This window comes from Epinephelus lanceolatus, chromosome 5, assembly GCF_041903045.1.
Source record: "Epinephelus lanceolatus isolate andai-2023 chromosome 5, ASM4190304v1, whole genome shotgun sequence".
NCBI classification, from domain to species: domain Eukaryota; kingdom Metazoa; phylum Chordata; class Actinopteri; order Perciformes; family Serranidae; genus Epinephelus; species Epinephelus lanceolatus.
Window position 1 is genome coordinate 33,164,954 of NC_135738.1, and position 27,647 is coordinate 33,192,600.

Below are 27,647 nucleotides of genomic sequence, written 5' to 3' on the forward strand. Positions count from 1 at the left end.
ACATTTTGTATTTTCTCTGGGCCGAAAGTTTCTTCTTAAACCCATGAAGTGTTGATATGATTTATCTATTAGGACAAGGAACACAACCTTTATGAAGCTCAAATTAGTTTGACATATACTGCTGACCCAACAGTGGCAATTTGACCTTTTAAGTGTTAATGACAATGTTTACAACTTTTCTTTTTTGCCGTCACAGGCAACAGATGATGGCTGCCCCAGGCGGCCCTAGCAGTAAACAAGGAGTGTGACACATACCATATCAGAGTGAGTAAAAATAATTCTGACACATTACACTATATGTTAAAACTTTTTCTCACAGCTTCCAGCAATTTCCTATATTATCATCCTTCCGTAAATATTTCTTTACAGTGCCGTAGGTATCTATTTCTGATAACTTAAACAAGCTGCCAGAAGGCATTCATGCATATCCAAAGGGAACAAACCTTCAAAATGATACAATGATGCTTTCAAACTTTTGCAGTGTTGTGTCAGTCCTAAATGTGCTGAAATTGTAGATGTTCAGCTAACTGTTCTTCTCCTCCTTTCAGGCATGTTATTATCAAAGAACATCTGGACAAAGCAGTGAGCCAAAATGAAGAATATGTGGGCATACTGACTGTAGATGGGACACTTGATGCTCCACGTACATCTCTTACTAATTTTCTTACACTGGACGAGAACGTTTGGCTCTGTGTTACCACTGAACTTGAAGATCCAACCAGGCAGCTGGTATTAAGATAATAATAATGTGAACTTTTATTGAGCCCTGGAGAGCAATTTTCTTTTCGCTTGCCCTTCTTCACACAAACCTCTGTGGAACTGGCAGGGATTTACTGTCTTGCTCAAGGTCTCTTCACCACAATGGTTGCTTCCCAACGTGCGCATTTGAACTAGCAGAAGGGCAGCCTTTTTAACCACTAGGCCAACCTGCTCAACACAGAGGACCCTGCCTTCAACAACACTGGACAACCCTCTCCTCTTTGAGCATTGGGAATATTAATGTATTAAAGGCCCTAGAACACAGCCTGCCTATCTTGTCCATTGACTGCAGTGCTTGATGGAGCTGTTAATCTACTGACAGAACTGAGGAGCACTGTGATGAAGACAAGAGGGACTCTTGTTGTTTTTACTGCTATTCTCTGTTCCAACCCTATCTTTAAACTCAGGTGTAGAAAAGGAGGTACTATGAGACTGTCACCCTAACCCAGTCAACTCACAGGCCCCTTGCAATTGCCTTGGTTTCCTTTGTGAATGTATGAGTGAATGTGTAGATAATAGGGTGTGTACAGCATATTAGCTGCATGTGAAAGGACACAAACACTGATCATTTGTCTGAAGCCTAAACTGTCCTGAAAAAAAGGCCCATTCACTGTCCATTTCCACCCAACAGTGTTTCTCTAGTTGTGGAGTAAACACACAGTATATGCATCTTTCAAAGCTGCCTTCATTGTCAAGAATGTCTTCGACTAGCAGAGAGGGACCGGCAAATCGTATTCGACTGTACCCAACTCTGTCATGCACTATGGATTTTGTTAGTCTGGACATCCTGGAGTGGCCTTGGATAGTCTTATTTTTAGTCAAACACATATATGTATGATAATATATCCTTACCTCTTGTCCCAGATGGGGGAATTTTAAAATGACACGTCCCGCTAGCTGGTAAATGCACAGAACAAACACATCAAGTCCGCTGTTGTTTTCAACTGTGACATTTGTTGCATTCCACGTTAAAATGCGTACTTCGTTCGTTCACGGCGCTGCCCTTTGCATGGTTACTTCTTTGAGTGCTTCCTCTTCCCCATGTCAATACTAAACGTATCCTCAGGGTGTACAGTTTCTATATACGGGTATTTTTCTGCATTATTTGAAGGAAGAGCAGCATAAGGAAAATGGGACTGCAACTGTGGCAAATCAATCCACCTCATGTGAAGAACTGAACTTTCAAGGGTCTTTATTCATTGTCCTTAATATGTGGCTTATCGCACTGCCAACTAATCGGACTTTTCCCCCATGAAATTTGAATTTTTTTCATTTTCATCACAGTTGATGGATCAAATATGAGTTATTCTACATTCCTGTTGATCTGGTGTCATACCATTCATCATCACAGTTAATTTGGGCTTTCTTCTGACACATTTTTAAGTGCAACCAATGTATTTTTATCACAACTGATGTGGACTTTGGAGGTTTTTGTCCCGCACCCTACACCTTATCATATCCATGTTGCACCTATGAGCCCCACTTGTTCAGTTTAGTGATGGCAGCAAATGAATCTACCTCATCTTAGCCAGTCAATGGCGTCTACTGAGTCCCTTCAACTTCCTCTCCTGCCCTGCCAGACTCCTGTGGGTCAACATTTAACGACCAGCCGATGATTTTAGCACCACTTTTAGTTTGTAGACTTACAGAACTGACAACGAAATGGCCTTACAATACATGACCATCTTGGTTAGTCACAGATTGCTGTGTCAAATTATGGTGCCCATTGACATTGACAGGTGTTCTGTAAAAGAAGCAATCTTTGAAAGTGTACACTATCTTTTTAACGGGACAGTGCTTTCATCCTCAATTTTTTTTAAAGGAGTAAGGTAGACAATATTAGAACACATGTCTGACATGGGACTCTGTAAATTGGTCTTTGGTTGTACAGATTGCATGTCTTCCTGCCTAAAGGTTGTTGAGCTAGACACAGTAGGCAGTATTCCAGTATAGGGTCTGTAATAGACCACACAGAGTTTGGCAGCATTAAGGGTTTACTATGTTCCTTAATACTGAGGTACTCTAAGGAAATATTTGAGGAAGGATGACAGAATAGGAAAGTGCTAGAAGCTGTGACAATTTTCTAAATGTGTCACACAAGACTTGCTATTTTGTTAAAATAGGGAATTGTCTGAATATTTAGTGGGCCTAATAGGGCTCCTCTGGAGGTTGTGTGTTCACTCGACTCGTGCTGTCTTATGTATGAAGGACAGTGTTGATTTTAAAGGTCTGAGGTTGTGAAATTGTCTTATGCTGTACAGAAGTTGTGTGTGCGTGTGTTTCTGGTGCGTAGAAAAGACACCAGACGATCGGAAGTGTGCGTTCATCTCTCACTTTTACTCTGCCGTCATCTCTCTGCACTAGTGAAAACCATTTAGACGTGATTAAATGTGAATCATATTTATTTTCTCTTTTAAGAATTTTTGTACATTTTTGGACTTGTTTTAATATAAATGTGGTGTATGTTTCTTTTTTTCTCAGTGTCGTTTTTGTTGTTTTTAAGCAGTCGTCTTTTACCTCAGTAGCATGGTGGCATTGAAAAAAAAGACCTGTACGTTTTAATTTTTAAGTGACGTTTACATGTTCTTATCTGACTGACATAGATTATTTTGGAAATGGAACGGAGTATTTTCTATACTGTACATTTCTTAGAAATAAATCACTTTTCCTGAACAGGACTCAGTTTTATCATTGTTGATTTATAAAAATCATATCATAAGGGATAAAAATAAACTCATAGTTACATCACTATAACAGCAGATCAATGGATTTTTCTCCCTTGTGCTTAAATAAACACTGCTGTGAGGAAAGAGACATAAAACCAGGCCATGCCATCCCATAGTAATGGGGCATGTATCTATAATCCGTTAAAGAAGCTGAAAGGCTAAAAGTAATGAAATGCAAACAGACAAAACAAGAGGGCCAATGCAAGACAATGCATTAATCTATTGAAGCGCCTCACGCCATCACCTTCAATTAGTGCTTATCCTCTTGACGAACACCCTCCACAGATTGTGTGCTGCTTTGTGTGACCCCTCTCATGTCTGCAGGAGTCAGTGATGTGATGTGACGTCAGTGTAAGATAAAGCAGCGAGGCTCCCCAGGCTTCCTTCAAGGGGCTGCTTTTAAACAAACATGTAAATTCTGTGGTTCAGACCTAATTAGGACAAACTTGGCAGTGGTGAAAAAAAGAGAAACAAATCAGAGGAGGCATGTAAACAAGATACTTTAATTGAGCCTAAGTAAACAGGTTGTATAACTAAATTCTGAAAGTGTGAAGGCAAGACAATATATAACAGTAAACAAAAAATTTAATAGTAAAAATTATGTAGTAAAGACTTATTTTTGTGGAAAGATAACAGACAATGAGGGAAATAAGTGTAGGACTTCATCATTTCATCCCTGACAAAAATATGTTTATATTTTATAAAGGTACTTGAATGATTTCAGTCAAACCAAATTAAACCAAAGAGAAACATTTGAGGAAAATTATCAAAACAACTTCTCCACCAATGTAAAAAATACTTAATGACAAATGTCTGCAATTTAGTCTTTGTCAGGTGTTATGTATATGGCTTTTTTAAGCTGTTATTCCTTCCATTTTATAATACTGTTTTATTTGAAGAAAAAAAAATATAGTTATCCATCTAAAATAATATATTATTTATTAACACTGGGTAACAGCTGTGTCTCATCTTTGTGTCACTGTGACTGGATGGACGGCTCTATTTGTTGTGTTTTACATCTTACGGCTCTTATATTTCATACTTTATCTATTTTTTTTTGTTTAATATTTGTGCATGTTTGAAATAGAAACATGCTCAATCATTAGTTAGTTGATACATGTTTTCTATTAAAATTATTTATTTAATTTTATTCATTTTTTTTTTTAATGAAAATCATTGCCAAAGTGCAGTAATTTTACAGTTTGTATAATCTGATAAACATGTATTTCAAAAACAAAAACAATCCATAAACTGTGGAGATAAATTTGTCTCATTATTTCTGTGAGCAGATAACAATCCGTGTGTAAATGCGTAATCTGTAAATGTAAAACAATTTTCATTATTACAAAAAGATTTGTTAACTCAAAAAATATGCAAATATAAATCAGATCTACAAATACACAAATTCCACTAATACTATGTATAATAATAATAATAATAATAATAATATTAATAATAAAGACTGTTCCTTAAATGTAAATCTGCAAGAATTGAGATTAAAAAAATAAAAGCTGGACTCACAAATATCTATCCATAGTTGTAAATGTTAGGAAGATATTCACAAATGCTTTTCATTCATTTGTAAATTAATTAAATATATTAACAGATACTTTGTGGAATTTGTGTTTAATTTTTTCACAACAGTTTTTTGAGTTTACAAATCTTTTTTGTATTTGTGGATGGTGTTTTATATTTACAAATTAAACATTAACACACGGACTGTAAATCTGTTCACACAAATAACGTTGAGACATATTCATCTCTGATAAACCAACATTATTTGGACATTTATTCCCTAATCTGTGGTTTGCAGATTGATGTTTATATAGCTATCCTCCACCAATCACATGATTATCAAGGTTAAATTTCAGCCAATCAGAGCGGGGTAGAGGCGGTTTATCTGACAGGCGGAACACGGGAAAAAACACTCCCAACATATCAATAGACAGACCCCACCGTAGCTTTAGCTCCTTTTGTTTGCTAGCTTGTTTATTTGTGTGACGCTGCTGTAATAAAGGAAGTTATTTGAGAAAGGCATACGCGTATTTCAAGCTGACAACTTCGAGTAGGTGTCACCGTGGTCCTCTGTTTTTTTTAGTGACTCTCAACAGACTGTTTACAAAACCGTTGGCAGCTGTCGGGGCACCAGCAGAGCTACCAATTGTGTTGCGTGTAGGGACAACATTTTACATTTCACACGACTGTACGCCGCTGAGATTAAATTAAGGTAATGTAACGTTTACTGGTTTTCATGTGTCGATGTCTGTTGAGCCTATTAAAAACAAAACAAGTCAGACTTGCCCCTTCTCATATTAGCACACTGAGCTGCAAGAGTTAAACAAGCATTGTTAGTTCATTTTCCTACAGTTTTGTACACGAGTCATTCACTTGAAGATGTGCATTAATGTTCTTGTCTTGTATTGTTAGTCATAGACGTGTTATAAAAGCCTGTTAACATGTAAACATGGTGGAAATGATGCAGAGGAGCAGACACCTCGTCATTTCTTTCTCTATTCCTGCCGACGTTGGAAATTTAAATTTTATTTTTTACCTCAGCTTGCACAGAACAGCTGCTTTCGGTTCCTGAAACAGGCTTTCTGAACTCATCTGTGAGGTTGGTGTCGGTGTCAGTTAATCGCTGTTAATGTTTTTCTCTCACAGCTCCACACACTCTCAGGACCATGGCAGTTTTACTACAGCGCCCCCACGCGGCTGTGGCCTGTCTGCTCTTCTTGTACCACTTGACCAGTGTCCTGTCCATCCCAGACCCCAGGCTGAGAGAGGCCCTCATAAAGCTGGAGGCCTCCATGCAGACAGGTGGGCAGGTGGTGTTGACTGATGCAGAGAAGCGGCTGGACGCTGTCCTGTTTAAGATGAAGCAGGATGAGATGGTGAGAGCAGACTTTCCTCCTGCTTTGCACTTCTTCAAAGCAAAGGACCTCATAAAGGCCAGTCCCATCTTCAGCCTGTTCCAGAAGATGCCTAAAGGTATGTTCGGTCTGAAAAATACATTCCTTATGTCTTCATATTCAGGACAGTAAAACAAAAAATCATTCTCAACTTCTGTCCTTGTCTGGGGTGGTGTTAAACCTTCCAGTCTCTGAGGTTAATGGTATCGTTCCTGAGCGCAACTGTGCACTCAGGGATCTTTGTCTTTTGTTTAGAGTATACTTCACATAAGGCTCCACACTGTAGCTATTCTTTATGAGACAATAAGTTCGTAGTTTTGGTGTATATCATATGCCTACAAACCATTTTTCACTCCTAATCTCCTGAAAATCACAGATTAACCTGATCTGTTTACAATAAACACTGAATCAGACTTGTACTACATATCTCCGTTCTTTATTTCCTTATAATTCTGTAATTCATTATGTCAGGTGGAGCTCTCCATATCCATGACTTGGCCATGGTAGACGTGGAGTGGCTTGTGAAGAACGTGACCTATCGGCCCCACTGCTACATGTGCATCACCGACAACAAGTCCATCAGATTCATCTTCTCGTCCAAAGAGCCCAAAGCTCTGCCACAGTGCTCTGCCTGGACCCTACTGGAACACCTTAGGGCCAAGATGATCAATGTCACAGATCTCGATAACAGGTGAGTTCCTGATGAGCAGGATGGCAGATTGATTTGGAGCTAGGTTTAACATGTTACAGTGTGTATTTAAAGGTCCTGTAAAATTATATTATTAACTCCTTCAAGAGAAACCCAAGAGTGAATCACAATGTTAAGAAAGTAGTGGTTTCCAGAAAGTTCAAGGTCTCCTATATAGAAATGTTAAGAAATAAACGCTCTCAGCACGATGGTAAATGGACCCAAAGCGACGCAGATCATCTGATCACAACCGTGTCTTCATATTTACACCCTCAGCATAATGGCCAACATGACGCTTGTCACTGATCAGGATCCAGAAATGGTGTACCCCAGTCAGGATGTGATATGGGCTAAGTTTGAGGAGGCCTTCCTTGCACTGTGGGGACTGGTGACATACGCTCCTGTGTTCAGAGACTATTACTACCAAGGTCTCACCGAGTTCTACGTGGACAACGTCATGTACCTGGAGCTGCGAGTTTTACTCCCAGAGGTACACTAATGTCTTGCCTAGTGTGTCAGTGCATTCATTTGTCTGTTAATTTAACACAATTATATAGAAGTTGTTTTTTTGTGGTACTCAGATATATGAGTTGGACGGCAGCACTCATGACACAGTCTGGACTCTGAAGACCTACCAGGAAGTCACCAAACAGTTCGTAGCAGACCACCCAGACTTCTTTGGAGCAAGAATCATCTTCACAATCCATAGGTGACTTCCCTTTCCATAGATCTTACTTGTCAGTCTCAATGGCTTACTGGCTCACTAGCAGACATGAGAGGATGTTGATATGATCGTTGATCTCACACCGTACTTTGTGCTTCAGAGGAGTAAATGCATCTGTGATGGCCAGAACTGTGGAGAAGGCTATGAAGCTCCAGAAAGACTTCCCCGATATCATGGCTGGTTTTGACGTGGTGAGACGCAGCAGTCATTGCACGCATAACACTGAGTGGGAAGTGTGTGTACTGACAGTTTGATTTTTAGTTTCACTTAGAATACAAGCAGTAAAAATATAAGCTCTGGCAACAGTTTTGAATCAGTGGAAGCAAATATTACTTAAACATGTTTAATGTAATAGCATGGCGTCTCTGTTTATTGAAAAACAAACTCTCTCTGTGTACAGGTGGGCCGCGAGGACAGTGGCAGACCCCTGTGGTACTTCAGAGATGCCTTGTCACTGCCAGCAGAGAGAGGGGTGACACTTCCTTTCTTTTTCCATGCTGGAGAGACCGGTGAGCTCATAAGCATCCTGTTCATACAGCTACAGTGTTACACATCATATCTGCAGTGTGTGGCTCAAAACAGTTAAGAATAAGGAATGTTGTAGGAATATTGGGGGAATTATAAAACTTATCTCATCAAAGATAAATGTTTGTAGTTATAAAGTCCTTTTGTTAAAGAGTTCGTAGCAAAGAACAAAATCAGGTGTAGTGTTGAATGTTGTATTTATCACTCAGAGGGGAAGTGTAGTTTGTGAGGATTACCATAGCCAGCTTTGTAATTAAGTGCAAAAAGAAGTACATGTATTTTCACACTGTTGACATTAGGCATTTTCAGACAGAAGTGTTCTGTTCTGGGGACCCCATGAGAGGAACTGCCCACTGGGTAGCTTCCCCGAGAACTACATACCTTCAAGGGCTTTTTTTTTTTGCTATTCATATTTGCATCGCCAATGGAAACACTTAAGTGAAGTACGCCAGCTGGTGGTTGGTATGGCAGCGTGACTTCGGTGCCTTACAGTAAAGTCTGGACTTCACTGTCAGCCCATCCGACTGTGTTTTCTCACATTTTTATCATTATGAGCTGTTTTTTGTTTGAATGGAAATTTAGGGAAAGGAATAAATTAGTAATTTTAGAACCACCACACTATGTTTAAAAAAAAAAAATCCCCAAATAACCTGCATTTGATTTCTCTCTACTACACGTAGATCTGGAGGGTACGGAGGTGGACCAGAACCTGTTGGATGCTCTCTTGTTTAACACCTCCCGTATTGGCCATGGCTTTGCTCTGCTCCGACACCCAGTGGCCAAAGACCTATCCAGAAAGCAAGGGGTGGCTCTGGAAGTGTGTCCCATCTCCAACCAGGTACACGATCATCCAGTGAACCATATTGTGCAATAAGAATACTTAAAATCCTACGAGACAACATGGCTGTAATTGAATTGATCCGACATCTTATTAACAGATATCTCCTTTCTTATCCACATTCAGGTGATGAAGCTAGTAGATGATATGCGAAACCACCCAGCAGCTGCACTGATGTTAGAGAACCACCCACTGGTCATCAGCTCTGATGACCCTGCCATGTTCGGTGCCACTGGACTCTCTTATGACTTCTATGAAGCTTTTGTGGGCTTTGGTGGGATTAGCTCCCATCTAGGCTCCCTCAAACAGCTGGCCATAAACTCTATTAGGTGGGTGTCAGCTGAGATGACAGGAAATGTGTAAGTGCTCACATGCCTGAGCAGACGGCTCACTGACATCTCCCTGTGTGTCTTTCAGGTACAGTTCATTGACTCCAAAGCAACAGGACAAAGCCCTGGATCTGTGGCAGAGGAGATGGGATAAGTTTGTCTCTGAGAATGTTTTTTAGATAGAAACTGGGATTGTCCGTAGGGCAATCTTGAAATGCTTTGATGCTTCCTTTGAGAAAGGACTGCCTTGTAATGTATAAATGTGAATGTAAAATGTGGAAAACAGTGCTGGGCAGGTGAGCAGGATTGTGGTAGCAGGAAATACGAGACAGCAGAGCTAGTTTGGGGTCAGATATTGTCACAATTTGACATGGGATAATGACGGAAATGATGACTGAATATCCTAGTGTTTTAAGTAACACCTGTGCTTATCTGAGGGGTGGGCACGTTAGGATTTAATACTGATTCAGAGCAGTACGATGTGATTTTAAAATGATAATCGATGCATCTGTATATTTCTATACATGATTTTTTTCTCGCTCTGTGACTACTTGATACTCTTAAAGTGCAGCATATTTGTAACGAGCTGTAAGTGATATAAACTGATGGATTTACTTCCATTAGCTGTTAGTATTATAAAGGTAGTAACTAATGGCAACGACTTTAAGTTTTTAAACCAGGAAGTGCCAGTCGGTCTGTATCTAACTGTGGTTGCTCACACTTAGTGATCCTTACCAAAACTGAAGAAACAGCCCAGCTTAGAACGTAAAGACAATGCACATTTACATCCATTACATTTCACCATCCACTTTGTTCAGCTGTTAGGAACGTACAACCTGGTCTTCCAAAATTATTACAGGTGAACTTAATGTTGAGAATTGGCTTTTAAATTTCCGATTATTTACTTTTTTGCATCAAGAATCTTTCAAGAGAGAACTGCAATGCATCTAAGAATCGATTTGTCCCTTAGCTTTCCCTACATTCACCACTTCACATCTGCTGTGAAAACACCAATTGTTCCACACTGCCGCAAGGTGGAGTCGGCTATTCACAGGGAATAAACTGGAGATATTGAAACATGCCTGATATGCTGTATGTCTCATAAAATTTAGGGGAATTACCTGAACTGCGCACATGAAATAGTTACAAAGACATTTTGTTTCGTCTGTTCTCATTAAGAGTTTTTGATGTATTTGCACTTTAAGGGACATGTTGCCTTTGTTTTTGGGGACGGTAACAGTGCCAGGCAGCATTGTTAACTAGTTGTGGTGCTAAATGTTGTATGATTTCTCTTTGAAGTGTGTTTGTGGTTGCTTGTGCTTTGTAAGAGTGTTTTATATGGCTTGTTAAAAAGGCTGTTGAATCCTGTGGGCTTGAAAGACTGTATACTTTTACAGGATTTTTACCTGAATGTCATTTTTTGGATTTTCAGCATGCATATAGAAAATGGCACATCTGAGCTTTTGCTCATGTACGCACATTTTATGTAATCTATGAGAAAACACTCCCTAAGAAGCAGACTATCATTCATGTGAACAGCATCATCCAGGCGAATTTGAATGTTGTGAACTGCTGAATTTAAATTTGACATTATTAAAGACAACTGTTGATTTACTGTGTGCTTCAGTTTATTCAGCGTTCTTCTCGTGTAGCACCATTATCTATAATTATCCACTGTAATGAGCCAGTCGTCCATCCATCCATCATCTGCTGCAGGTGTTGAATTTGGAGAAGAAGCTGTTGTCGATGCCTCCTCTCTCAATGTCGGGCTTCCTTAAAATGACACCAGGTCAGACACACACAGAGTGAGACAGTAGTTTTTCATGTACTTGGATATACTGTGTGAGTGAGTAAAGCTACTGACTGCTGTTTGTGTGTCTCGGCCAGCTTGATGTTGGTGCTGTCCAGGTGTCGTCTCAGCTGCTTGTTCAGTCTCGCCTGCTGCCGCTCTATCAGCAGAGCTGTGCGAGCTGAGGCCAGGCGGACGCGATCATATTGCTCCTCTTCTTGCTTTTTCTCTAGTTCTATCCTCTACAGATGCACAGATAACGGACAGACGATCAGTGAACAGCTTTTTAAATGATCAAAAAAGAGTGTGTTTTCAGTGTCATTTTGTTCCTGTTTTACCTTTCTCTCCTCTATCTGATGTTTCTGGAACTGGACGACCTGCTGTAGACTCTCCGGAGGGGTTCTCCTATCACTGCTGGGACAAAGACCGGGCACTCCCACCATGCCCAGGGTGGGCTCGACATCTGCACTTGTCATCTGTTCTCCTTCCTGACGACGCTTCTCTTCAATCTTGGCCCATGCAGACCCAGCAAAAAGGTGAGGGTGACAGAAAGTGTCATTACTGCACCTCAGATTCCATTTCAATGTCTTTTAAAATTAAAATCTCAGCGAAATAAACGCTGTTCAGTTTTAATTAGCAGTTGTGACCTACCTTGGCCAGATTGTACTCTTTAGTGGCTATAGTTGCTGCTTTTCTCCTCTCCATCTCAATACTCTGAAGCTGCAGAGCTTTGCTGTCCATGTCTTCTCTGCTTTGGTCATATTGCTCCTCTAAAGAACAGTAAAAGAAGAACATGAAGTGTGTGTGTGTGAACTGATTATCTGTATCCTGTATGGGATCAGTCAAACCTACCCTCCAGCTTTTGTTGTTGCCTTTCTGCTGCTCTCTCGCTCTGCTGCTGGACGAGCCACTCTCTGAGCTGCTCCCTCTGTCTCTGCCGCCTGCTCTCACTGCCCGGGTCCTCGCCCACCAGGCCAGGAAGGATCATCTGTGCGTCACCTGGGTCTGTTTTCCTACAGCGGTCTGGATCGTTCAGGTCAAACTCCCGCTGAGTCCAAGGCTGCTGGTACTGATGCCGGAAGTTTACAATGGCCTTTTCCATTACACGCTTCTCCTTCTCTTGTCTGTTGTGGAGGAGGCAAGCTACTTTGCTGTTATGGAGCATATCAGCATCTGTATGGAAAGAGACACATATCACAATGCACTTCAATATAAATTATGACTGTCTAATAATATCATAAAACACTAAGTAGTGGCAGTAATATCTGTATGGATGATTATGATTAGCTTCTGCTTTCTATCAGTGAGTGAAAGGACATTATAGGTTATATTCGCTGTGATAAATTGTCCCCTCCAGGACACCATACTCGCTGGCAAAATTATTAAGCATTAGTAAAGGACGTTTAACTCACCATAAGCTTTTTGTTCCTCTTTTTCAGCCCTTTCTCTTTTCTCCCTTTCTTTCATTTGCATGTTTAATGCTTCCTTGTCAACCTTTAAAAGACACAACGGGCATGACAGCACAGTTAAAAGCCGGTTTATAACAGTACATTACGAGTTAGCATCATGAAGTTAGCATTAACGGTACACCGATACAAATGTTAGCTTACCCCTATAGTCCTCTCTTTGTCGTTAAAAATCCTCTCTCGTCTTTCAGTCTCTTTGTTACGACGCCTCTGCAGACTCGCCTTAGCGACACGGTCTGACAGTAAGTCAATGTTAAACATTTTGGCTTCAAATTAGTAAGTAAAGTGTGCGGTGTTAAACTTGAAACGCACTCCAATCCCACGGCGATGAGTTAAACACACTGGTTGCTAAGAAACCAGAGTTCGTGAGCGTTCGTAGCTTGTCGGCTTTTTCCGGTGTAAATGGAGGCACCTGCTGCAGCCACATTATGGCTGACCGTGCTCATTGATGCGCTTTACTTAACTTTTATAGGATCATTAGCACGATTGAAAACCTTGCAAATCCAAAGTACACTCACACTAGTTATTTCACATATTTTGTCTTAACCTGCAACCTGAGCAGAGATATAATCTGAGAGAATAACTTAAATAATAGCTCATATTTTCAAATTTTTCAAGTTGTCATTTAAGTTTTTATTTAAATGCAATTTAAACACTTAAATATAAACAATACAACATTGTTAAAAGAAATACAGATACATAAAAGTAAATATACAGTATATTTATCTATGTATCTCAGCACATAAACACAGCAAAGTGCATCATCATTTGAGTGTCCCATTCCCACATATCCCCAACTTAAGGACGTTAAATAAAACGTCCTCCTCCCTTTACATCTTGGTAAAAAAAATTCCTTTGTTATCATTTAACCCAGCTGTCATCAATTCAAAGACAGCATAACCAGTTAAAAACAGTTAGAAAAGTCTGGTTGACTCATGCTCTTCCAGTGGTGAGGAATATTTTAGCTGCAGTAATGAAGCCTGTAAGTGCCAAACCAAATTCTGCTTGAGATATTCCTGGTGCTAACTCTCATCTGTCTCTTAGAAGACAAAATTGGGGAGATTCTGGTAGGGATTTTTTTAAGCCATTCATCCAATTTTCCAATAACCTCTTTCCAGAACAGAGAAACCAAAGAACATTCCCACAATGAATGTAAGGAGGTACCTGCCTCAACATTACACTTCCAGCATAAGTTGTTCTGTATCATTTTGTGGTGTCTTATTTGTACAAAATAGTATGTTTTCTTGTCTTGTGTGTAAATTTACCGTTGACATAAAAAATACTATCTTGTATTTATTACATCTTTCCATGCATGCACCTCAATGTTACAATTTAGATCTTTTTGCCAAATTAGTCTTGAGTTTTCATACTTCCCATGCCGAGCATCAGCACCCATATTGTAAAAGACTGAGGAAATTTGGTTGTTAAAGATCTGTGACCATGATAACAAAAGCAACTAGGTCTGTGTGTTAGCTACCTGAGACATAACTTTGGCATGTCTGTAGTGCAACTTGGTACTTACTGTCAGACAAAATTGCAGACATCAGTGTATCTGTAATAAGTTGAAACTGGTTGATATTATCAGCCTTGCTGATGTGTTGGTCAGGCTCCAGACTTAAGACTGTTTGATTCTAGTAAACCCCTGAACTTCCATGTATTATCACAGTCAAGTGAAAATTTAAGTGATAGTGCATGTGTGTGACACCTAACCTTTCCTATAGAGCCGTCATCAGGCCATATTTCAGTATTAATATTATTTTTATTTTCCAGAGAGATGTAGATATTTAAGATTTTACCAGTGACAAACTCTTGAGTTAAGTGGCTCCTTTTTTGTTGGCTCCTTTTTTGTTATTCTTCAAGCCAATACTGGGGGTATTGGCTTGAAGAATAACAAAAAAGGACTTTGTTCCACATATTTCCTGGGAACAGCCTGAGCCTCTGACAAAATGCCTTCAGTTCTTCGATAACAGCACTACACCAGGTCGTATTTATAAAGCGGTCAGCTGTAGCATGTATCTTGAAGATTTCTCAACTGATCAGTTATGAAGATTCTTCTACATACAGCCATTGGTCCTCAGTCACCTGGCTTCTTTAAAAGCTGTTGGAAAAGATGGCGCTGATTGTTTTATGTCCCCCAATAAAGATGATCACACACATTATATGACTTAATAAAATCATGCAGTTTCTAATGTCACAGGACAGCTCACTGATTGAAAGGTTAGTTTATTATAACCTGCTGATCAGCCTCCTGTCTGTGCCCAGAAGGAAAACTAGATCCTCCATATGATAGTCTGTGCAGAGTAAATGATTCTTCACTCTCTGAAAGTATGTTGGTGGTGACAGTGAACCCTTCTAGGATGATCTTTGAGAGTGTATCTCTTCACTTCTAATGAACACAAACATACAACTGAGCTATACAAGCATGTATGTTGAGCTGCAGCTTTTAGAGCTGATAGGCTAGAACTATAAATTCAAACATTACCAAATTATGATAAAAAAATGTAAACATAAGCCTTTGTCTCAGCACAACAAAACAAAACTTTGTTGGCCTCCCCCATCTGCAAATCCATAACCCAACTCCCAAATATAGCGACCCCTTTCCTTGACACTAGAGGTAAAGTTCTCCAGGAGAGATTAGGGCTGTAGATTATCATACAACACGTTGCAGTCTCAACAAAACACCAAGATCACTTATACACTCAAAATAATTAATACACAGTTACATTCAAAGGTGCCATCTGTTTTACACAAGTGGGACCTTAGTTTTCCACTGACACCAGGACATTATTAACACACCCAACCACAACTCACATAATTAGTCTAACAATTGCATGTTATTTTTAAATGCATACCTCAAGACAGCTTTTTTTTTTAACAATATGTCTGTCAGTTGCCCAACAACAACCATTAAGTCAGATGTCTGTTGTAATTTATATAACAAAATTAATGGTGAAGGACAAAGGGTATATTTAAAAGTGAATGGCCAGTGCTAATCAACAGTCAGTTAACTGTTGACTCTTCCAGAAGTTCTTAGAATTACAAAGGTTAAGACAAAAAGACAAACAGACAACACTGTACATCCACAAAGGAGTCTTTGTAGAGGGAGACTTGGTTATCCAATTCAGCACAACCCACAGCCTTGTGAACTACACTACCTCTTTACTGCTGAACCTGACTCTATGCATGCACACTGATGTTTACTCATTGATGAACCTGTTCATTATTTTCTTAATCCACTATTTTTACACCTTCGTTGCCCTTTACTTCATTTACTTTTCCCTCGCCTTGCGGTTTGTGTTTGCCTTTTTCTGTAACACATGAAAAACTTGCTTCAAACCTCATATTCACCCAACTGCATAAAAATGCTTCCAGCTGTAGCATTTCTAAGAGTTGGCAAATTGTTATAGCACTAAAATCTGAAAGTTACATTTCATCAGAGTACAACAAAAACAATTACATCTGACTAAAAGTATCTGTTTTATGAGTAAGGAAATATTTGTCACTACACTCCAAATTTAATCCCAAGAAAATCCAAACATTTACTTAGCTTTAGTGCTTGGACAGATTATATTTGATGTACCTGAGTGGAATAATTGAGGGCGGGAAAAGGATTAACTTGCATCTCTAAGGTGCGAAATGGTGGCGTTTTCTTTATAAGCAGCCTGAGGCAAGATGTGGTGCATTAACGTGGTCCCAGGAATGATCTTTTCCACAGAAAACCTGTACTAAAGACACACTGGTGAACTGCTGGTGCATCACCAGCCAGAGTCATGCTCATCACAGCATCAACTCCATGAAGCTTCTTTGTATCTGAGAACAAGAGTGAGTTTGTATCCATGGTAACAAAACCTGATAAGTCACACATTTTATCTGATCACCACAGTAGGAACAGACAGACTAATGATCATAATCATACATTTGGATCATGAAGCATGAAAGAAAAAGAACCACAATAATATGGGATTTGCTCAACTTTCTGTTTTGCTCATGTACATCGAAAACCAAGGCATTTTTTGACAATTTTAATGCTTCAATTTAGTATGGCCAATTCAAAAGATTATAAAATTACAATTTAATACATAGTTCAAATAATTATCACGTGCAGCCTTCAGGTCGATTCATAAGATGAGCAAATTTACCAAGTCAATTATGCACCTTTTTCAAGCCAAAAAGAGAACCTACAAATAAATAATAATTACAAGAGTCACTGTCACATTTCATTGACTTCATTCAGGTGATATCATCCACTGACCTATAAGCACAGAAGTGCATTTCCTGTTGCCCCCCGCCACACACACACACACACACACATATTAACACTTTAAAAGGCTTTGATTATGTTTTGGATCTCCCATCGTTGGCCAGAGCATTCCTGTATTAGAAGTTTGCCGTTTATAATCTCCAGACATCTTTTTGTCTGTTTGTTCTTCAGTTCTTTGCCCTGGAAAAGAGAATAACTGTTAAGGCGCTCAATCTGTCATCATAAGATATCCACAGTCAATATTTTATAATACAAATTATTGTCATATAATTTGCTTTATCACTTAAATTATAGTTTGTCTTATAGTACCTGTGTGAAGTCCCAGTAAATCCCCATTCCTTTCTGCATAGCCTCTCTGCAGTTGTAAAGGCCAGGCTCCGTTTCTTTTTGCCCAACGTCCGTTAAACACCGGTTGTCATTGTATTTGTGGGACTTCAAGCCGCCGATATACAGCTCACCGGCTGAGCGATAGTAAGTGTACTAAAAATATATATATGTTAAAAAAAAGGTTAAGCAGCAGGCAGATTTGACAGCTAACCAACATTCATCTTGATAATCACTTTAAGTTGCTTTACTTACTTGAGGTCCGTAGTAATAGCAGTGATAGGCAATGGGTGTGTGACCTGGCACTGGGCCTTGGTCTATGCACATGTCAGCATCAAGATTCTTCATCTGTAAGCGAAGGAGTTTTATCAAACCCAGTGAAATGCGTCCAACACCATGGCATGTAGGAGTTAATCATTAAAACACCATTTAACGTGGCTGCACATGTTGCACACACACACCCTGCTGTACTGCCTTTACCACATATCAAAAGCAATAGATAAAACTAAACTTACACCACCATAGCCAAGTAGGTCGTCCCAGGGATCCAACTTGGGATACACATTTTCCAGGTACCATTTGAAAGGTTTACACTTTAACCTCTCCCTGAGTTTCTTCCTCTCGGAGACATCCCCAATGTCAATTCCGTGATTCTGCAGAAAATATAGCATGATTTGTTCATGATATTGTACATACTCATAAATATCGACTCATTAGAAAAGCTTTTAATTACAGGCCCATGATTGTTCATCCTGCATCCTGTGTGTAGAGATATGCAGTATACAGAAAAAGGGGCATCGTTTTTGTTGTCCTTAACTACATTTAAATTACCTCAAATGGCAAGTTCCAAGCCAAGTTGATGTTATGTTTGTATTCATCCATCCAGATTTCTGCTACCCTCAGGGCGTTTCTCTTCATGGCTGGGGCCAGGTCAGGCATGTAGGGCTTGTGGGCTCTTTCAATGTGGGCGATCTTAGAGCATGGAACTACTTCAATACTGCCTCCACATGTCCACACCTATAGTGGCAAAAATAATAACTTTTTTATTGCTTAAATAAAAAGGTTAATCACTAATCACTCCCAATGAGGAGCTGTGTGAGTGCAAAGCATAAATAACTGGATCTCCCAGCTTGCAGTTGTATGCCTCTGCAAACCTGTCAAGTTACAGTATACACCTATTTCTGTTCGGACTCATGTAGCCACAACCGTAAGACAAAGCTTCTCTGCAAAGCTTCTCTGCAGCAACCATTTTAAAAATGTGGATGCTTCACACACACACACACACACACACACACACACACACACACACACACACACACACACACACACACACACACACACACACACACACACACACACCTTCAACCCAGCAGCACATAGGATCTGTACAATCTACACAGCTTCAAGGTGGACACCCAAGATTAGGGTCACCAATTCAGTCTCTGCCCAAATGTCTCCCCTTCTGTTCCTGAGTTACGATGTTGAGTCATGGCTAGAAAAGTGTTTTTTTGCAAAACATTATGACATCACAGTGAAGTTTACCTTTGACCTTTTGGATATAAAATGTCATCCCTTCATCTTTTTTTAATAACACAGGATAAGATAAGATACACGTTTACTGATCCCACAATTGAGAAATTCCAGTGTTACAGCAGTCAAGGGGAAAGAGTCAGATTAAAGATTTCAAAATTTAAACTTAAAAACTAGGCATGCAAATAAAGTACAAAAAATACAAGAAACAGCGATAAATAATAATAATAATAATAATAATCATAATAATAGTAATAATAATGATGACAAATGAATAATAATGAGCAGTGAATAAAATGAGCAGTGGATTAAAGAGAGCACATCTAGTGCAAGTGATTGTATGTGCAAAAAACAGTAAACAGCTGTGATTGAAAAAAGCTCAGCAGTGAGCAGGACCTGCTGTTACAGGCGTCCGCACCGGGGGTGCCATCTTGAATTAGTTTTATTAGACATTTGTGTGAAGCTGTCTTACACATGTACACGTGACATGACACAATGTCTGTAGGATCCCATCTTTCCCTAGGACCCTCTATAAAACCACATTTTTCTGCTTAATTTATGCACACACTGAGAAAAATACATATAACATGTTAATTTTGCTAAGTTTAGAGGTGCTACTTGAACTTGTGGAATTTGTTGCCTTTTGACAGAGCTACGCCAGCTGTTTCCAGTATGATAAGTAAGCTAACTGTATGCTAGCTGTAGTGTAGCCTCATGTTTACCATAAGGACATGAGTGGTATCAAGGGAGGATCATTTGAGTAATCCATGTAGGAGGCTTATCAGACACAAACACTGCACAGCTGTTTATAATACTACGGGACAGGATTTTACAACTATGGAAAGCTATTACCTACGGCAGAAATCATTTTATCCTCTGTCTCGATGAATGAGAGGTAGGACCAGGCTCCCAGGAAGTGAACCAGGCTTTGAAGTCAAGTTTTGTAATGGCTTAACAGTGAAATTACATCTCCCTAGATTGTTAAGTGATGCCACTGGACCCAGAAAGATTTTTTCCCATAGACTTATATTGGGAAAAAGACGTCTGTAAATCAGTGGATACATTTGTTTGAGGATCATAACCTCCACGAAATGTATCCTTTCACCATCGGGATTCAATTCAGTCAGATAACATTTGGAAAATCTATAAGAGCCACACAATTAAATTATTTTATTGTCATTCAAGTTCGCAGAGTGCTAAACTGAAAGTAGTAGTAGGTCTCTAGTGTACCTGCTCTATGGGCTGAACGATGCGGAAGCAGCCCCGATCATCTTGGTAATTTCACACTGCGGAAATAGAGCTTTATTAGCTTCATGTGCCACAGAGAAATAGGACTAAACGAGATACTGCTTTCAATGCTGTATCCAGGGCTCTTAAGACATCCATGGGTGTGAACAGTTGTACTGAAGCCAGCATCTGACCTGGGACTGCATTGTCAGGTGTAAGATATGATTTAAGACGGGTGATGCTTACACGAATTCCCAGCTCAACGTTTTCTCCGCCGTACACTTTCATTCCTTCATCAAGGACTCCAATTTCTCCTAAAAACTTCCTATCAGCAACTAGAATCCCCATGACAGATGGACTCCTGAAGTGAAAGAAGAGAACTGTTACTACTGTATAATTTAAAACATATTATACAGAGTACATCAGCGGTATAATGAACGTAAAGCTCATAGATCATGAAGAATGCCTCTATGCCAGCTATGGTGTTATATTTGTTTGACACAATGTAAATCAGAACAACACCAACTGACCTCACTTTAACTTACTTTCCAGGCAACGAGTCGTCTTTGAGTTTGTAATAGTCGTCCAAAAAACCCTCATACATGCACCACAAAGCCCAGTCGAAGGCATGTGCTGCTGAACCATAGCGAATGACCTTGAGGTCGTCAAAGTTGACTCTGTCAAACACAGGGGACGTTACCACAGTTCGGTCAGCTTTGATCTGTGTCAGCAGGGGTTCAGCCCTGTGTGAGGAAAAGGAAGCAGAGGCAGGTCACACACTGCAAAATCAGCTTGCCATACTATTGCACTGATTCTGTGACTAGAAGATTGCAAAGATAAGCAAAAGGCCCTACAACATGTCCTACACAGGAGCAAAACAAAGGCTTTGTGGTAGCTTTGCCTTGTTTTTGGGCTTGTTGGTTAATGTCTCTGTCTTTTGTGCCAGTTTGAGGTAATTGTGTGTCTCTTTGTAATCGTTTTGTGTCTCTGAGATAGTTCTGTGTGTGTCTCTCTTCCACAAACACTTTCGGTATGGTACATTTGGAACCAAAAGCAATCCTTCAAACATGGTGCCTAGACCCTAGCGTTTCCACTGCAAACAGAACTCTTAAATGTGGGCAGGGTTGTTGTCACTCATCAGTCTGCAACTTGTTTATCGTCCAGAGAACGAGACTGCACGCCGACATTTTCAGAACAAATCAAAACAGGCTGCAGTGAGAGTCTCTCTCCATGGGGTATTTGAAAATGGCGGGTTTGTGCATTTAGTCCTTCTCAGGCAGGCTCAGGGGTTTAGTGTTGCTGGATCCCACAGGAATGATGCTCCACATCACTTATTTTTCTCTGAGTGCAGATCACATAACATGGCTGAAATCAATATGTATAAACGCTTGAAGATCCAATCATTACTAAACCTATGTGTCACATAGAAACTAATGGATTGGTCAAAGTTGTCACAGTGGTATTTCAGATGTGTTGACATGTCGTCAACTCATGCATTGACTAACATTACAAGTTAATGTTCCACCTTAAAAGTCGCTGGTAGTTGTCCTCACTGAATTAAATTATTTTTTTCCCAGCCTCCAGCTGCTGCAAGAAGCTTCAAAAACAGCCACAACTCAGCCCTGAGCAGAGTGACTGTTCACTATTGACCAGTCGACAGACTGCAGTGTTCACAGCTCCACCTTTTAGTACCAGATCTGTGTGCTAGGTTGTCCAACAGAGGGGTGACCAAAAATGGGGACGGTACAGAACAGTTCCATTGGTACCATCCACGACTTTTCACAGTGGAAACGGAAAAAAGCGCCCCGAATTGAACAGTACTGTACTGCTCGGTGCAAACAGGGCTTTCTTTTGGTTGCTTTTTGTTCCTTTTTAGTCATTTTGTGTCTTTTAGCAGTTCCTTTGCATCTCTTTGTAGTCTGCATGTGTGTCTTTGTTGTAATTATGAGCCTCTACCTGGTCATGACATGCTCATTTGAGTAAAATTTTGCAGGTGACGGCCAGCTGGGGAGCCCTGATACCTTTGGCCCCTGAGCCTGTGCCCGGTAGGCATGTTCAGTACTCCATGCTTTCCTGTGTTATGTTTATTTACTGTGTAGATATGCTAAAAATTTCAGAGAATTTATGTGAATTTCAATATAAGTTTTAATTTGGAAAAAAAAAAAAAGAAGGTTGATTCAGAAGACAAGTTAGCACAGCGGCATCTAATATATAATGTTTAAGACTTCCACTATTACAAATATTACACAATACCAGTGAAACTGTTATACATAACCCATGGTATAAAATATATATTTATCTCATTCTTACCACTGCTCATGGACTTCGATGTGCGCGTCCAGGATGGCCACCACATCAGCAGAAGCTGCCCTCCACCCAGAGGCCCTGGCGTATGCAAGGCCTTGCTGCTCACTGTGCCTCACTCTTATAATACGGACACTTGGGTTCTGCTGCTCAAGCGACTTCACGTACGCGTCAAGGTCCCCCTTCAGGTCCTCTGAATTGAGAGGAGAATGTGTACATATGTTTTGAGCTTAGGGGAGATCAGGTGGGATTGTTTTTAATCATAGCAAGTCTAGACGAGGCAGGGATACCAGTTTCCACACTGATTACCCAGAATGCAAAGCAGACTTGAGAATATGGAGGGAACATCAAACAACACATGCTCAAATTAAGACATTTATGTTGTGACTGTCTAATTTGAAGCTGTAATTAGTGATTACATACTGAGTTTGTTGTTTCTCATTTTTGTTCACCCTATTGAGTATAGTGCAATCCAGAGCCACACCACCACTATTTTCAGCCTTAATAATGAATCAATGCAGGGCCACTGTGTTACGTTATACTGGGGTTTGTGTGCGCTTGAAGGAATGGTTCAGCCTTTTGAGAAATGTGTGTATTTGCTTTCTTGCAGAGAGTTAGATAAGCAGGTCGATACCACTGTGATGCCAGTCTGGTAAATATAAAATACAGGAACGCCTTGGTAGACAGACAAGTTGTTATTGCACATGCCACATTCCTGCAACGTCCAGGGTTTGATTCCAGCCCCAGTGTCAATGTTGCATTTGATATTTCTCTCTTCCCCTGTTTCCAATCTGCCTCTACTCTGTTTAAGATGAAAACGCAACAATAAAACAAAAACAATACCTAGTCAGTTTAGCAAAACATATGTAACTCAGTAAGGACAATATTGGTTTATCTTATCTTAAGACCGTAAAAGAAGTTACAATCAGCCATCTCGGCTCAGACCAAAAGATCACAAAGTCCATCTTAAAGACACGCTAACGCTCAGTAATGAACACATTATATCTTGTTTGTTAAATGCATACAATAAGTATAAAAACGACAAATTGTGGTTTCACATGGGGTTATGTGCTCGAGCTCTAACATCCTAAATTCCTGTCATTACAGTTTCCAGCACGTGACCAACAAATTGTTTTTACAGATTAAACAAACAAGATATAACATGTTAAAGAGATTCTGTTACTGCATTGCCCTTTTTCTCAACTCAAATGTTTTCAGAGACATATTTTAGTGGACTGTTTAGTTGTAAAATGAAGAAGTTTGTCTGGCCGGTCAGGGGTGCTTGGTACTCCTGTAAGCTGTATCCAACATGGTGGTGGGGTCACAAATGTTCTCATTTTACAGCTAAACAGTACACTAAATTATGTTTCTGAAAACATTTGAGCATGAAATAAACAATGACTTAACAGAGTCTTGATTCATGTCAAACCAGGGCTGCCTGGTTTGACATTTAACGAGAGACTCCTCAGCTCTGATTGGTTGCTTTTGGTGCACCGCGATTCATTCTAATGAATGCCATTAGGATACGCACTAAGTGGAGGAGGGACATGACTTTTTCTATCTAGACCATCTCTCTCATGTACTGTCAGAATAGTGACAGTTTCAGCAAATATAGCAAAAAGTTATTTTCATTAAAGCTACCAACTGTAGCTTTAATTAGTGAGCTTTAGATATTTGGCAGATTTTTTAAAATCATTTTTTACTTTTGGACACAGATAGCCAAGCTGTTTCCAGTCTTTATGCTAAACTAAGCTAACCAACTGCTAGCCGTAGCTTCGTATTTTACCCTACAGATATAAGAGTGGTTTCAGTCTTCTCATCTAACTCTTGGCAAGAAAGCGAACATGTCTATTTCTCCAAATTTCTTTTCTTACTGTTGCTTTAAGGCTGAACGTTAATTTGACAAAATGCATTCTGGGAGATTTACAAGACATCTGAGAAAAGTAGATATAACAATGTATAAATGTATGTAAATGTATAAACAAATGTAAATTACAATCATAAAATACCGCCCAGAATGTATAACACCATAGATTAGAGAGTAACAGTATCCGAAAGCATCTGAATAAAACCTTGATATAGGAACATGAGCAGCAGTGGCATCAATATGAAACATGTCATCAGCCCGTCCTTCCTCAAAGTAATTAGTGTAACCTGCAGCCTAAACAATGGATTAACTTTTGTTTATCACATATGTGTTTGCAAAATAATCTCATCCATTTGCAGCCAACCAACCGTTAGAGCTATTGTCATCCACCAATATTATCTCTTTCAGCAGGTCTTTAGGGGTGCGGTCGATGATGCTGCGCAGAGCTCTTTTGAGGATAGACAGGGCCTCATTCAGGTAGATCAGGACCACTCCGACAGTTGGCAGGTCCTTTGGGTAAGTCTTTTTCAAACACCTATTCAGAAAGAGGGATTTCTCAAACCATCAGTAGGCTGAGCTGTGTAAATGCTTTATCAAAAGGCCAACCATGTCAACGGAAAGGTGATGGATAATTGGTAAACAGTGAATTGGGTGTAATCTATAAGGGCTGTTTGTTTAACCTTTTCTGGTGTATGAAGTAGGATGACAGGTCTGACATTGTGGCAAAATGTGTCGTACCTTGGATCCCTTGTATCTGGGAGAGCTCGGTCTAGAGGAAGGCGATCGCTGAGAAACACGTTGTATCCGTACTTCTCAAACAAACCCTGTGCCTCTCTTTGGTCATCCTCTGACAGGTTTTCCCCCCACTCCTTGAACAGGGCAGAGTCGGGGAACAGTTTCTTTGACTTTTTCTCTACAAGGGCCTCCTTCTGGTCCTCGATCTTTGCTTCAGGTTGCTCTTTGACGGGGGGCTGTTTGACCTCTGCAGCTTTCCTCCATCTGTCTCTGTCCTCTTCGAGCATTTTCTGCATGGTGTCCTGCTTTTGCTCAAAAACTTTGATGACATTGTCTTGAGAAAAGGATGACAGGGAGAAAGCAGAATGAGCTGGAGGCATGATCACTTTTGCAGAAAATACTAGACTAGATGATTTCTAAATTAAAAGAAAGCATTTTCCCTGGGATGAATGTTCCCTTGGTTGATTCTACCGAAAAATGAGAGCTGACACCTGGTCAGCTGGTCGATCTGCTCTTGTTTGACCAATTCTCATTAGTTGGACAGTCACTAGTGTTACTTTCATAAGGCCCCCTGTTCACCAAAATGTTTATTCCCAGCCAGGTGCTTTTCTGAAAGCACACAGCTGGGAGTTCTTGCGTTTTGGAGGCTGAAAGGCTTTGGCTGGGTGTGGTTGCTATGACACGGAATATCCGTGGAAGGAAAAATGTCGGCACGAGGTACAGTACTTGCTGTGGTCCTTGGCATCATTAGGCATGGCCGTCTGAGGCTTCAGCCCTCAACGTTTAATGAAAAGCCGCAGATCTAAATATATAGGCTATAGACATATATTTTCAATAATAATGAGCCCCAGATCTTATCATTTATTTTGTTAATGTATTACAAACATGCAAGGGTCCTCTATATTTTGAATGAATAATTTGAATATTCAAAGTAACCAAAGCTGACAATAAATGCAGTGCAGTGACAGTACAATATTTCCCTCTGAGAGCAGAAGTGCAAAGTAACACAACAGGGAACATACTCAAGTAAAGTACCTCAAAACTGTTCTTTAGTACAGTGCTAAAGTAAATGTACTTAGTTAAATTGCACTGCTGTTAACATAAACAAAAGTAATAACTATTTTTTGCAACTCCTGTCAATAAATGTTTAATGATAGCACTTGTAAAGTACTCTTACTACTCTATACTAATTACTAACAACTTAATCTTTTTTAACATCACAATAAGAACAATGATTAATCTGGTAAGTTATAAAAACAAGAAAAAAGTATTTGAAGTACATATTTAATTTATTCAATGATCAAGATGTATACTTTGATTGTAAATAATGTGCCAGAGTGTATTTTAAAAATGTAAAAAAATAAATAACTAAATAAAAATAATTCCCTGCTATGTTGCCAGCAGTTTTCATTTCTCCTTCACTGCTGAAAAAGACCTCTGTGGACAATTTAGTTAATTTAGAGATAACCTTCAAATAGTTTTTCACCACTGACCAATGGATTGGTTGCAGAATAGGTAGAATTTCAGTCGACCGAGATTTTCTTTGGTTGACAGAACTGATAAAAATAACATTTTATTGATACCTTGAGGGAAATTAGGCTCTGCAGCAGCACAGAGAGCAACAGGGTTCAGATAAAAAGACTAAATAAGTAAAAATACATAACAATATACAATGGAAAAAAACATAAACCATATATAGAGACAGGGGAATACTTGTTCAATTTAATGATTCCTAATTCAGTTCTGTTTAAATCTGACCTCATATCACTAATAGACAGCAAACTTCAAGAAAACTTGCATTTGAAGCCATTCAACCAATATTCAAAAACACTTTGGACAGCCTCTCCCCTCTAAACAAATACACTGTTGATATGCTTTTCATATAGGCTATTTTTGTCTGCAGACATGCAGGTGATATGACCATGGAGGAACTTGTGCAGTGAACACACATGAATCCCTCCACCTACCTTTCTAAAAGTCACAGAAGTTAAATCAAGCACACAGTATTTCCATTTCTTCATCCTGATTATTTACACTAAACACATTAGATTAACCTACATAGGCCTATAACTTACATGACTGCACCCACTTCAGGACAAAGTCTACTGTTTGTGCGAACTCACAGAGATTGTTGATACTTGTCTCCAGGTCAGAAAAACTCCGGACCATCCGCGGTGTGGCCACTTCTTTGCCAGCCTCCGCTGCATGCTCAAATCCATTCTTTAGAAACGTGCTCACGAACAGGACGAGCCCCATCCCCCCCAGTATGAGGATCGGCCGCCTTAAGGACACTGCTCTCATGCTGATATCACTCCGACTGACCCCAAGACAAGACAATAAAAAACAACCCAAGGACGCGCGCGCACGGCGAGCTCACAGGACTGACGCGTTCAACCGTACAGCTGACAAGATGTCATGATGCTTTATGAGGTTACTAATGAAGGGACCGCTCGTTTGAAAGCGAGTGAGCACGAGCACAGGTGAGACCAGCCCTTCCTCTGCTGCTTGTCCATATATGGCGCAGGTGTTTCTAATTAGTGGGCTGACGTCGTGATGTCACGCGCCGTCCTGCATCAACCGCGGCTGGAGGATAATGCGCCAAACTAACTCTTACCACACTGACACGGTCATATGAAGAAAAAGGAA

The 27,647-nt window shown here is 39.9% G+C and overlaps 4 protein-coding genes across 11 annotated transcripts in view; 2 read left to right on the forward strand and 2 right to left on the reverse strand.

Annotated features, from left to right (window-relative positions):
• Positions 1 to 3,432, forward strand: part of cecr2 (CECR2 histone acetyl-lysine reader) — a 46,109-nt gene extending 42,677 nt beyond the window's left edge. For all 5 annotated transcript variants that reach the window (XM_033635247.2, XM_033635248.2, XM_078168101.1 and 2 more), the window contains exons 18-19: positions 197 to 264; positions 549 to 3,432. In XM_033635247.2, the coding sequence (XP_033491138.2) occupies positions 197 to 248 (52 nt within the window). In that variant the 3' untranslated portion in view covers positions 249 to 264; positions 549 to 3,432. The remainder of the gene's footprint in view (positions 1 to 196; positions 265 to 548) is intronic.
• A 1,959-nt stretch (positions 3,433 to 5,391) lies between these two features.
• On the forward strand, positions 5,392 to 11,113 carry ada2a (adenosine deaminase 2a). Of its 3 annotated transcripts, none has more exons than XM_078168106.1 (10): positions 5,392 to 5,657; positions 6,147 to 6,473; positions 6,866 to 7,085; positions 7,359 to 7,572; positions 7,664 to 7,791; positions 7,907 to 7,997; positions 8,207 to 8,315; positions 9,012 to 9,169; positions 9,296 to 9,498; positions 9,587 to 11,113. In XM_078168106.1, the coding sequence occupies exons 2-10, from the start codon at positions 6,167 to 6,169 to the stop codon at positions 9,675 to 9,677; spliced, it is 1,521 nt and encodes a 506-aa protein (XP_078024232.1). In that variant the 5' UTR covers positions 5,392 to 5,657; positions 6,147 to 6,166; the 3' UTR covers positions 9,678 to 11,113. The 3 variants fall into 3 exon arrangements, with proteins under 3 accessions (XP_078024232.1, XP_033490975.1, XP_033490976.1); XM_033635084.2 differs by having other exon boundaries at positions 5,393 to 5,712; XM_033635085.2 differs by having other exon boundaries at positions 5,396 to 5,550.
• Positions 11,114 to 11,129: 16 nt separating this feature from the next.
• On the reverse strand, positions 11,130 to 13,068 carry ribc2 (RIB43A domain with coiled-coils 2). Its single transcript, XM_033635086.2, has 7 exons — positions 12,898 to 13,068; positions 12,700 to 12,781; positions 12,140 to 12,460; positions 11,939 to 12,057; positions 11,626 to 11,796; positions 11,363 to 11,529; positions 11,130 to 11,271 (listed from the first exon to the last, which is right to left on the reverse strand). The coding sequence occupies exons 1-7, from the start codon at positions 13,012 to 13,014 to the stop codon at positions 11,202 to 11,204; spliced, it is 1,047 nt and encodes a 348-aa protein (XP_033490977.2). The 5' UTR covers positions 13,015 to 13,068; the 3' UTR covers positions 11,130 to 11,201.
• A 2,374-nt stretch (positions 13,069 to 15,442) lies between these two features.
• On the reverse strand, positions 15,443 to 27,512 carry LOC117262255 (putative polypeptide N-acetylgalactosaminyltransferase 8). 2 transcript variants are annotated; one of them, XM_033635082.2, is made up of 11 exons: positions 27,125 to 27,512; positions 25,005 to 25,335; positions 24,635 to 24,801; positions 22,406 to 22,592; positions 20,641 to 20,838; positions 20,342 to 20,456; positions 18,170 to 18,355; positions 17,854 to 17,991; positions 17,594 to 17,686; positions 17,324 to 17,494; positions 15,443 to 17,194 (listed from the first exon to the last, which is right to left on the reverse strand). In XM_033635082.2, exons 1-11 carry the CDS (start codon positions 27,300 to 27,302, stop codon positions 17,075 to 17,077), a joined length of 1,884 nt encoding a protein of 627 aa, XP_033490973.1. In that variant the 5' UTR covers positions 27,303 to 27,512; the 3' UTR covers positions 15,443 to 17,074. The 2 variants fall into 2 exon arrangements, with proteins under 2 accessions (XP_033490973.1, XP_078024231.1); XM_078168105.1 differs by lacking the exon at positions 27,125 to 27,512 and adding an exon at positions 26,969 to 27,105.
• Between the last annotated feature and the right edge of the window lie 135 nt (positions 27,513 to 27,647).

Coding starts and splice junctions, on each gene's coding strand:
- ada2a (XM_078168106.1), top strand. CDS start 6,167: ATGGCAGTTTTACTACAGCGCCCCCACGCGGCTGTGGCCTGTCTGCTC. Junction 7,573..7,663: donor TGCGAGTTTTACTCCCAGAG/GTACACTAATGT, acceptor TGTGGTACTCAG/ATATATGAGTTGGACGGCAG. Junction 8,316..9,011: donor TTTCCATGCTGGAGAGACCG/GTGAGCTCATAA, acceptor TACTACACGTAG/ATCTGGAGGGTACGGAGGTG.
- LOC117262255 (XM_033635082.2), bottom strand. CDS start 27,302: ATGAGAGCAGTGTCCTTAAGGCGGCCGATCCTCATACTGGGGGGGATG. Junction 22,593..24,634: donor GGATGACAATAGCTCTAACG/GTTGGTTGGCTG, acceptor CTCTCAATTCAG/AGGACCTGAAGGGGGACCTT. Junction 20,839..22,405: donor ATCGAAGTCCATGAGCAGTG/GTAAGAATGAGA, acceptor TTCCTCACACAG/GGCTGAACCCCTGCTGACAC.
- ribc2 (XM_033635086.2), bottom strand. CDS start 13,014: ATGTTTAACATTGACTTACTGTCAGACCGTGTCGCTAAGGCGAGTCTG. Junction 12,461..12,699: donor AGAGGAACAAAAAGCTTATG/GTGAGTTAAACG, acceptor CTTTCCATACAG/ATGCTGATATGCTCCATAAC. Junction 11,797..11,938: donor AAGAGTACAATCTGGCCAAG/GTAGGTCACAAC, acceptor GCATGGGCCAAG/ATTGAAGAGAAGCGTCGTCA.